This window comes from Brachyhypopomus gauderio, chromosome 9 (assembly GCF_052324685.1).
Source record: "Brachyhypopomus gauderio isolate BG-103 chromosome 9, BGAUD_0.2, whole genome shotgun sequence".
In the NCBI taxonomy this organism is placed as follows: Eukaryota; Metazoa; Chordata; class Actinopteri; order Gymnotiformes; family Hypopomidae; genus Brachyhypopomus; species Brachyhypopomus gauderio.
The window spans coordinates 19,710,826-19,721,984 of record NC_135219.1 but is presented as its reverse complement, the minus strand read 5'-3'; the positions used below and the strand labels follow the sequence as shown (position 1 = coordinate 19,721,984).

At 45.7% G+C, this 11,159-nt stretch overlaps 1 protein-coding gene across 2 annotated transcripts in view; it reads left to right on the top strand.

Moving 5' to 3' along the window:
• Positions 1–10,815, top strand: part of snx9b (sorting nexin 9b) — a 14,645-nt gene extending 3,830 nt beyond the window's left edge. Inside the window, exons 5-19 of one of the 2 annotated variants that reach the window (XM_077017781.1) lie at positions 1,654–1,752; positions 3,436–3,595; positions 4,865–4,994; positions 5,108–5,189; positions 5,576–5,701; positions 5,803–5,920; positions 6,162–6,292; positions 6,378–6,484; positions 6,699–6,802; positions 7,042–7,119; positions 7,269–7,345; positions 9,005–9,094; positions 9,207–9,321; positions 9,438–9,529; positions 9,786–10,815. In XM_077017781.1, coding sequence (XP_076873896.1) covers positions 1,654–1,752; positions 3,436–3,595; positions 4,865–4,994; positions 5,108–5,189; positions 5,576–5,701; positions 5,803–5,920; positions 6,162–6,292; positions 6,378–6,484; positions 6,699–6,802; positions 7,042–7,119; positions 7,269–7,345; positions 9,005–9,094; positions 9,207–9,321; positions 9,438–9,529; positions 9,786–9,833 — 1,557 coding nt within the window. In that variant the 3' untranslated portion in view covers positions 9,834–10,815. The remainder of the gene's footprint in view (positions 1–1,653; positions 1,753–3,435; positions 3,596–4,864; positions 4,995–5,107; positions 5,190–5,575; positions 5,702–5,802; positions 5,921–6,161; positions 6,293–6,377; positions 6,485–6,698; positions 6,803–7,041; positions 7,120–7,268; positions 7,346–9,004; positions 9,095–9,206; positions 9,322–9,437; positions 9,530–9,785) is intronic. The other variant, XM_077017782.1, reaches the window with a different exon arrangement.
• Positions 10,816–11,159: the final 344 nt, after the last annotated feature.

Below are 11,159 nucleotides of genomic sequence, written 5' to 3'. Positions count from 1 at the left end.
GCTCAAAGGGAAGGTTATGGAAATGAAATTATAACGCTTCTCAGAGTGGGTGGGAGTTCTTTGGACTATTATGACATTGTGAGAAGTGGAACTTCAATGGATCCGTTGTTTTGCTGTCAACAAGGAGTCTTGGTGTGGCTTGAACTACCGGCTGGAGGAAACTGTACCGTGTCCGACGCGGGACATGCATGACCGAGCGCACGGCGAATCGTTTATCAGCGTGCCATCATTTTTGAACAGTGGCGTCATTTTTCCGTCGCGTTCTCTTTTTATGCTCTTGACAGATTTGGGTTCAGAGGCTTGAACAGGAAGAATATTAGTTTAGTGCAGAGCTGATCTAGGCAAATTTAAAATCAGTAAAAATGTAAAACCATTAGGATGAGAGCTCCATTAAGACTATTTTGTATTGATGTTGAAATTGCTAAATACATTATTAATTTAACAGCTTTGCATACCTGAATCACATGTTAACCGGAAGTGTTTTTGCATGGGCCTTGCCAGTGCCTATAACCCTCATGATGGGGGTGTCTGTACATGCTAAACTGTGGTTTCCAGCATGTATGAGTAAGTGTCCTGAAAGAGTGCTAAAGTAGCTCACAAGTATAAATATCAATTCACTTTCTTCTTAGCATTTATTGTGTTCCAAGGATTCTCAGTAAATAACATCTGAAAGATGCAAACATTTATCATTTCCATTTAAAATACAACACTAGATTATCAAAATGAATCTAACTATATTTAGAAACATACCAGTATACCATGTACTTCAGCACACACACACACACACACACACACACACACACACACACGCCATCACTTTAGGCTGTAGTAATAAACACCTTTGGTTACTATATAAACCGTAGAGGAAGCCTTAAAAATATAATTTAATTGTTCAAACTAAATAAATAAATAAATACAATATCATATCAAGGAAGTGAGCGTGTGTAGCATATGTGACACACACACGTGATGGTGCATGCTGTGAATTGATCAAGAGTTGTAGAAATGATTGTGGCATGGGCTCGTGACGCAGTGAGACATTGGGAACAATAGCAGAAGTTGTTGGTCGTGTCTTCTCACACGTTCTCTCGTCTGATGCAGAAGTGAAAACAGCTGCAATTTTCAGCATGGCTGAACTTTGCATTAGTTTACCTTTTCCTTTTACGGTTTAAGTCATTTGAAGAAACTATAGTATAGTTGTGGCTTTAAGAGGCTGATGGTACTGTGACAAGAATAGTAGCTTTTATCCCATACGGTCAGTCCGAGGTCTGTTACTAGTTCCCCTCTGTTAGCCGGTGAAGGAGACCACATGGTCTTCATAGTTGTCCGTCATCATGAGTTGCCTGTCAGATCAACCGTCGTTGTTAAATCAGCTCTATGCCACAGACCCTGCCCGTTGTTGGGTTTCTAGTTGCGGTGTGTCCTGTCACACAGATCACGATGTGATTCGCTGGCCTTGCTTGGACGTGCTGTGGTTCTTGCGTGCTGTGTTTGTGGGGGGGAAAGTGTTCATTGTGTCTGGTTAGTGCCAGCTTCCATGGTTAGGGTTAACACCATGCCATTAACACTCTGCGTGAGAGCCCTCCTTTGGGTTTGCTGGGGAAACCCATTCCTCGCACATACTCTGTGATGATGTCAACTCTCTCCTTCAAGGTGGATGTAGTTCAGCTGGAAACCCCAGTCACACCAGTCACACCAGTCACCCCGGTGTCCCCAGTCACCCCAGCCCTCTCCTCCACTACCCCCGAAGAGGTAAACCAGCGTGCCATGCTGCACGAGGCTGGGGGCCATGCATGGAGGCTCTCCTAACTGCTGTCTCTCCACTACAAGCCCCTCCTCCTTTGCACTCCAAGCCCCTCCCCCCTCCATTTACCGCCATCTCACACACGCCATCCGACGGATGAATGTCCCTGCGTCTGAATGAAGCGTCTCGACTTATACACACACAACATCTCCAAATTAAACTGATGAGCACCTATAATATGATTCAATCACTGTTTCACAACCACTGTTTAAATCTGAGTTAATACAAGGTAGTAAAACAAATGTGTCAGAGAACAATATTACCATTTGTCCACAGAGATACTGTAGTGTTTTCATTTGCAGTGATAAATTGCAGATTTTCTGTCTTTATAATTATTTTCATTGTTTCTTTTGTTTCATGTTAGCTACATCACTTTACTCGGTTGTTTGCCCTCTGTGGCCTCTGCTCACACACACACACACACACACACACACACACACACGTGAATCATACATATTCTCAGCATGGTCCAGATCTGTTCCATATGCATGGCACGTAGTCTCTGGTTGCTTGACGAGGGATACAGAGAAAGCAATCAAGCCTCCTCTTCTTTGCATGTGTTATTGTGTAGAAAATGGCCTTTGCCTTTAGGTTCTCAAGGCCAGAGGTTCGTTGATGCTGTGTCCATATAGGTGTGTGTCATCACACACACACACACACACACACACAAGGACATACTGAACTGAGGACGTGTGTCCGTTTGGACCCCCCCATCTGAGCTGGAGGGGGGGTCAGCTGATCTCTCTCTCTGTAGCTTCATTGTGTGCACTTTCTGCACCGAAGCACAAGGCTACCGAACAGAGCGCGGTCTCAAAATAGACTCTTTCAGACTGCAGGTTTTTAAAGTCAGATATCGATTTGAGTGGGTTTGAGTGTCGTTTGAATCTACGCCTCACAGGAAGCTTACGATGTTTACCGAAGAGAAGCCAGTGACTTCGATGGCACTTTTGTCCATTTCAGCTGTCGCACACAGGTTACATATTCTAGCGACCTTTTCCTTTCTGTGTGGCGTGAGGGTTTCGGTGCACATTCCCTGACCCCAGCTGTACACTTTAACGCGAAGCAGATAGCGAGAGAGCACATGAGGACAGGTGTTGGAGAACATCACAGAATTGAAACTGCGAAGATGCTCAGCTATTTTTCCATATGTGTCCAGAGTTAGTTTGATCTGCCAAACGATAGTGGTTAGTAAACCACATGCAGATGCAGCATAATTAAATTACGTTCGACACAGAATGTTTACTGCTGAACAGTAAAAAATGTGCAATCATTTGTTAATCACCTTGCTGGACGTTCTGATGTTCAGATCACAGAAGCCTGCAATCAGCACCCTAACAAATCGGTGATATTTTTGGATCGTGTGGTGTAACCGTCCGTACTGATCTAAAACACCTGCTGTGTTCTCTGGGTGTGATGATGTATCACGGTACGATCCAACAAACATAAATCATTCTAGTAATCGCAATATGTAACATAAATCGCAGATCTGAGTCCCCCGTCGCACTCTGATTTCTCACCGCCGTATTAATGCTCGTGGATTCACGGTTTCGAGTGAACGGAACTGCGGTGCAGGTTCGGTCTTCCCTTCCCACGCTGCCTCCTCCTCAACACATGCTTCTCGTTCCCTGCAGAGTAACGGTAATGACCCTTGGGCGGTGTTCGACACCAATGCCTCTGGGGGGTTCTCCAATAACTGGGCCGCCCAGCCTGAGGGCACGGAGACGGGCAAGACCAGCAGCAACGTGTGGGGCTCTGGTCCGCAGGGCCACCCTCAGGCCTACCAGGGCCCAGGTAAGATCCTCACTCGTCGTCCCCTGCAGTCTTTCCCATAACACGAGGATACGGACTGAAAGAACAGAATGTACTCGGGACAAATCTGCATCCGAGTGAGTTATGGTAATGTTTTTTTAGGTTGACCATATCTATTATAAATAACCACTTATAGTACATGTGGAACTTGTGATATAATTGTATAAATTAAGTAATTCTGTATTAATCTGACAAATTCTCTGTCTTTATTGCGTTATGGTTAAAATAACCGAATGTCTGAATGATGTAACACAACAGTTCTAAGGGTAAAGACGGAAAACTCTGAGGAGTAGCTGCACGACTCTGCTAAACACAGATTTAAATTTTATTGACATTTTATAGGGTGTTTTCCATTTTCATATGTAGCAACAAATTCCCATTTGAGGGACCATGTCTGTTTCTAAAGGGTGCCGAGGTCTTTGTTCCTGTTGCACCGAAATACTATGTTGTGTTTTAACGCTCGCAAATACATGTGGGTCAGAACAGAATGGAGAAAGTTGTAACTTCACATGCATCAAACTTGTTAAATTGAAATAATAAGTCATTTCTCCCCTCTCTTTCCAAAGACATTTTCCCTTATCCATACTTAATAGATTACACAGGTATAGCGTGCGTTCATTCTGGAGTGTATTTAACGGATCTAACATGCTGCATGTTGCAACAGATGTGCAACAGATGTCACCAGCATGTGTTTTCAGAAGTGTCTCTTGTTTTAAAATGATGCCCTGTGACTGTGTTGTGGTCAACTACAGTAATGCTAATTGTGCCTTTAATAGACACAGAGCCAGTTTTCCAGACACAGAGGAAACCTAGTCTTAGACACAACTGCAAGACCAGTGAATCACCACTGGAAAGTCTTCATGCTCTAGGCCTAGGCTTATTGTGTGACTGGTAAACTGGCCTATGGGCTTTCTACATTGACTGGTCAGCCCTCATAAAGAGGCACGGAGCATGCAAACCCTTACCTTATACCCAGTTTGACCAAACGAAAACTTCCAGAAAATGTTTGTGTGTCATTTGGACTTCTAAGTGTTCTAAATGTTACGTCTGTTTATCTGAGTTGGTCTGCACCGTCTATATACGTATTGTCCCGTTTAATAAAATCCCAGCATATGGTTTGACTTGTATTGAGAGTGTTCACGACTAACATACGTCACACCTATTCACATGCATAGTGGTGTGAGACGCGCGCTTATAAATGTGTAATGTATGCCTAATATATGCGTGGCGTGTGTGCGATGCGTTTTTAAGGTGCGGAGGACGACGAGTGGGACGACGAGTGGGACGACAGGAAGTCGTCTTACACCGAGAGTGAAGCGGGTGATGGTGCCTTGAACCGAGGCGGAGCCCATGGGACGTCCATGAAGATCTCCCTCAACAAGTACCAAACGATTATTCCTGCTTTTACCGTGGAATGAATGTAGGCGGTTGAGTGTAGTTGGAGGTCTTCAGCATGGTGTTTGCCTGTGGTCAACCTTCACCCTCCATGTGCAGATTCCCCGGATTCTCCAAATCAGGCCCAGAGCTGTTCCTCTTATCCAAACAGAGTGCCAAAGGAACCAAGCTGTCTGTCTATGTAAGACACTCGCCCATGTTAGCACACAGTATTTGAGCGGCTACTGTGTTAATGCAGTATTTCGATACTGGTAGTAGCAATAATGCGATTAAAGGAGCAGTCACATTTACACAGCAAACAGTGTCTATGAAAATGATAATTTATGAATTTTAATAAATTATTATTCTTATGTGAGACTAAGAATCATATTTCTTTGTAGTCTTCAAATGAAACATCCAGGCCACTAGGTGGCAGTGTAATGGCAGTTTCATAATGTGAAGAAGAATCATTGCAAAAACAATCACTTATTGCACCTTTAATGGACGTATAAACACACGCTGAGATGCATGATTGGAACAGCTGTGAAGTGTCCTGTGCTGGGTTTGAGGGTGTGTTTTGGGTTGCAGGGTGGGGAGGTTGGACCAGTGTGGGAATATCCCGAGACCCAGCTGGACTGTGTCGTAGCAGATCCAAAAAAGGGCTCTAAAATGTACGGGCTCAAAAGCTACATCGAGTACCAAGTTACACCCAACGTAAGTTCCGCAGCACGCAAAATGGAAAAAAAACAAAAACACATTGTCATCACGTTGTTAACGTTGTAATGATGTCATTGTTTTATTGTAATTTTTTTCAGACCACCAACAAGCCTGTCAACCACAGATACAAGCACTTTGATTGGCTATACGAGAGACTTCTGGATAAATTTGGTTCGGCTATCCCAATTCCGTGCCTACCTGATAAGCAGGTTACAGGTAGGAAAACGTAGCTTTACACACTGAGCTCCCCTTTCGTCTGCACAGAGAGGAAATACCACGTTCATTAAAGACAAAAGTCAGTCGCTACTGCAGTAGCATTTTATGGCTGATTGACTATGCTGGAGGGTTTTCCCAAAACGACTTTCCAAAGACTTTTAGCACATCAGGAACTTGTGGCAATTAAATCAGTAGTTCTGTTTAGTGTGACAGCAAAGGTGACCGTGCAGTGCTTTTCCAGGGCGCTTTGAGGAGGAGTTCATTAAAATGCGCATGGAGAGGCTTCAGGCCTGGATGTCACGCATGTGTAGACATCCGGTGGTCTCCAGCAGTGAGGTCTTCCAGCTCTTCCTCACCTACAAAGACGAGAAGGTACGAACCGCTCTGGATTGACCCTTTGGCTAAGGAGGATGTGGCGTTCGGTTTTTATTGGTGATTGGTGTCTGCGGTTGTGCAGGACTGGAAGATGGGGAAAAGAAAAGCAGAAAAGGATGAGACGGTTGGAGTGATGATCTTCTCCACCATAGAGCCCGAGGGAATGCCAGACCTGGACCTTCTGGAAGTGTGAGGACCTTCTCACATAGTGGCCTGGTCATGATACATGAAACTGGGTGAAACTAGATACATGGATACAGAAGCTCCCGAAGCATAGAAAAGGATTGAATTGCAAAATGAAGTGTGTGTGTGTGTGTGTGTGTGTGTGTGTGTGTGTGTGTGTGTGTGTGTGTGTGTGTGTGTGTGTGTGTGTGTGTGTGTGTGTGTGTGCGTGCGCGCCTAGGGAGCAAAAGTGCGAGCAGTTCAGTCGTTTTACTAAATCGATGGATGATGGAGTGAAGGACCTGTTGACCGTGGGACAGGAACACTGGAAACGTTGCACAGGGCGTGAGTGAACTCCCCAAACTCCTCTGAGGTCACCTACACCACCCCTACATTACCACAGACAAAAACTCTTAAAGGACACGTTGCTCCTGTGACTATGCTAAAATATGAGACATTTGAAAAATATGAGATATTAAGCTAAAATTTGAGACGTTTACCTGTGTGCGGAACTGTATCAGATTCGGATATTAGGTTATATTTCCAGGGCAATTATCAACTAGTGTTTGTGTTTTCCCTCATAGCCCTGCCAAAGGAATACCAGCGCATCGGCAAAGCTTTCCAAAACCTGTCATCAGTGTTCAACAGCAGCGGATATGAAGGTGCAGGATTCTGGTTGCTCCCACGGAAATATATGCATGTTCGGATATGTTTGTGGGTTTGTGCTAACCCTAATTACACAGTGTGGTGCCGTTTGTCTTTTAAGTATGGGGTTCTAGACTCAAGAGTGTGCTTGTGGTGTTTTCTCCAGGGGAGGCCACACTTACTGATGCCCTGACGGCAGCGGGGAAGACCTATGAGGAGATCGCCCAGATGGTGGCAGAGCAGGTACATATTCAAGCCACAGTGCCCTCTTTTGACTGGAGGCCAGACTGCACTTTGTAGTCCACACACTGCGTACTGCATCAGTGTGTCCAAGCCCTAACGTTTTGAGAGCAAGTAACTCTGCTGCCCGTACGCATTCACCCAGCTCTAACACTCCTACTGTGTGTTAATGGAGGGCTTATAAAGGGCTAATGAAGGCAGTGCTAAGTAGCGGATGAGTTGAGTAAGATGCTTTTGGAACAAGGAAATCAATCAAACGTGAAGCACAGGGGATGCAGAAACAGGGGAAGCATTATTAGCAGTAGTAGCTGTAAATGTAACGGTGACTAAACCACACAGAGACCCATATTCCAAAATTGACTACATTTCCAATTGTCTGCTTGACACGGACTGTGAACATGTTTGAGCTTCAGTGTGGTTTAACCAGTGCACCTTAATTTCTTCCTCTTCTTCTTTCTCTTCTTCTTCTTCTTCTCCTTTTTCTCATTTAGACTGTCTCGACTTTCCAGCATTGTACGTCCAGGACGTTGCCCTTAGGTCCAGTCCGTTGCCCTTAGGTCCAGTCCGTTTAGTGTTTACTGCCACTTTTTGTCCGTGTCAAACATGATCCTGGCAGTGTTCCCTTCGGGTCTGGTGCGGCCCCCCAGGGCCCGGCCGCCTGGATCCTGGGGAGCCGTGAGGAGAACGGGGCTCCGTATCTCCTGCCGAACCTCTCCGTTCATGCTCGGACTAACACGCGCTCCTCACATTCACTTCTTGGCTTTCCACCTCATTCGTTAAATCATGCCGCTTTAAGCTTTCGCTGCTGTAACTTGCGCTCACGCAGAAGCTGGTTGTTGTGGGGTGCGTACGCTACGTCTCCTCACAGGAGGAGTTCCCTGGTAAGCATCCGTCTCGGCTCCTTCAGGACCGACCGGGTCTGGACGCCTCTTCCATTTTTATAGTGTAGTGGTGACACATTGCTGTACATTGACTGAAGCTGAAAATGCTCTAAACTAGTACGCTGAACGCATGCTGGCACGTATAGATGGGCATTAGTCAAGCGCTCAGGTGTGTGTTGCTGTGAGTGCTTTTCCTCAGCGAGCTGGAGAGTTTTCGCTTATTGATTCATGAACTCTCGGATTGATTCATGAACTCCAACATTGATTCGTGGAGTCTCTGATTGATTGGTGAAGTCTTTGCCAGCCTGAACACACTGTCTGTTTCTCCTCTTTTTATTGGCAACTTGACGAGAAGCCGCAGGAAGTGCAGGAGCCCAGCAGACGTCTGATCAGCACCTGGGCTCCTGGATCTGTGGCCTGCTGTTAGAATATGGCTCGGTCCTAATCAGGACCATCTTAAGCAAGTCCTCACATGATGTTTAGCTGCTTTTTTGTAGCTGTCAGTATTATTCCTGTTGGTCTAGCCAGGGTAGCGTCTTTATTGTTGATCTGATTTCTTATTTCCATCTAGAATCCTGACTCCTCTTTTAGCTCAGATATGGCACCCGATCATGTCATTGGTCAGATTGGGGTGAACACAGAGGGGTCACACTTGGGGTGGTGTGTGTGTGTGTGTATGTGTGTGTGTGGGAAGAAGTGTGTATGGGTGTGTTTGTCTGTTTGATAATCCTTGTGTGATTTTTATTTATTTATTTATTTATTTATTTATTTTTCTCCTCAGCCCAGAAAAGATCTTCACTGCCTCATGGAGACTAACCACGAGTACAAAGGGCTTCTGGGATGCTTCCCCGACACCATTGGAGTTCATAAGGTACTGAACACATGACCCACATGGCAGGAGCCACCAGATGCAGGAGCGGAGCAGACAGACAGACAACACACCTAAAGATCCCCTCACATTACGCACCATTTGGTCCTTGTAGGCTGCCATAGAGAAGGTGAAGGAGGCAGACAAGCTGGTAGCCACCTCCAAGATAACCCCTGCAGAGAAGGTCACCATGGGCAAGCGCCTCAGCTCCATGTCTTACTCATTACAAGGTACCGTACTCTTCAGCTCGCCCCCAGTGAGGAGGAACCATCGCTGATACTGGACATGTTCATCCCCCTCGACCAGCTCTCGGTTCCTGATACATGATCTGATTGTGTCCCTGTAGCTGAGATGAACCACTTTCATAGCAACCGGATCTATGACTACAACAGGGTGATGCAGTTGTATCTGGAGCAGCAAGTGAAATTCTATGAGACGGTAAAAGTGTTTTATGGAGCGGCGAGACTGAGTCCAGTCCCTACTCCCCTCTCTCACGTAGGCCTGCATGTTTGATGTATGTGCATGTCGAAACACGCATCCATGTACTTGATCCTGTAGCGTGTGGCTTGGTGCGTCAGTGTGTGTTGGTGGTGAGTGACGAGACGAGTTCTGCTTCGCGGCGTTCGTAAGCATGAGGGAGGGATTGAGCGAACGGAGTGTGTGGAGTGTGTAAAACTGTGTTTTACGCCCACAGATCGCGGAGAAGCTGAGACAAGCTCATAGCCAGTTCACTACGATGTAAAGAAGAGGACTGCACTGACCCGAACACACTCTGCCTCCGTGTGGTCATCTCTCTCCACCTCTCCTCTCCGTCTCTAACCCCTTCTCTCCTCCTCTCTCACATCTGTTCCTCTTTCTCTTCAAGATTTGTGCGCCCGTGACCTCAGTGCCATAAAAAGCTCCTGTCGCTCTAAGGCCAAAGGCAGATAAAGTGCCACACAGCCTCTCTCTGCTGCCTGGAGTTCTTCCTGTAACAGCGACAGAGCAAAGCGAGGTTTTACCCTTAAGAACGGTGAAGACACTTGAGGCTAGGACCATAAACGAGCAACTACAAACTACCCCTGCTTGACTGTGCATCCAGTGCTCCATGAACATTTGCCCGGTTCCTCTCAGTCTCGGTCCGGGCAACTATGCCCCCTCTCATGCCCCCCGTGAGTCTCCTTTGGTGATGTAACGGGAGGGAAAGGAGGGGAGTGGCTGGAAGGGAGGAGAGGAGGGAAAAATGGGCGAGACTCGTGCTTCTTATCCCATTCTGCATGTTCGCGGAGGTGTGGCCTTTCGCGGGGGCGTGGCCTTTCACAGAGGCGTGGCCTCTCTAACTGTGCCTTTATGTCTGTCCTGGAGAAGTTCAGCACAAACACACACATACACATTTAAACGTATCTGGAGAATATATAGGAGGGCTGGTCCTTTTTTTGCATCATAAACTACATACGTGCATCAAACATACTTTTCTCTCTTCTCTTTCTCTCGCTCTCTCTCGCCAGAGGTTGATCAACTTTTCCTGTCGCTATGCTGTCTGTCCTGCTACCTGTCCAGCTGCAGTCTTTGTCCTGCACCCTTTCGCTCTCTCACATGAACGTATATTCTTTATCAGGTGCATGTGCTTCCGTTTTCCAATGTATTGTTTTATGTATAGAAGCGTTGGCAAGTCATTTGCACCGAGGGTGATTAAAAAACAAAAAGTTATTTTGACAATTTAATAAAGCCTGATTTATACTGTCTCTTTAGGGCATTATTTTTTCTTTTTTGGGAGATGGTGGTGGGGTCCGTGTGTTGTTTCTTTTGGAAAACAAACATTAAGCACTAGAGGCTAATTTCTTATGTTTCATGTATGTGTATTTGGCAAGTTAGATAATATGGTTTGTCTTTGTCACTGGAGTACACATGTAAAAACACAGTTTAAATCCACATCGCTGTGATGCATTTCCAGGAACTTTAACCAAAATTAAGATGGTAAGAAAAAAAGAGAATCCATGCATGGATGGATTGATGGCAATGTTACAACTCAACTGATTGTTCATCTCCCAGTCTTTGATTTCAACCTAAAGCCACATCTGTCAGTTCA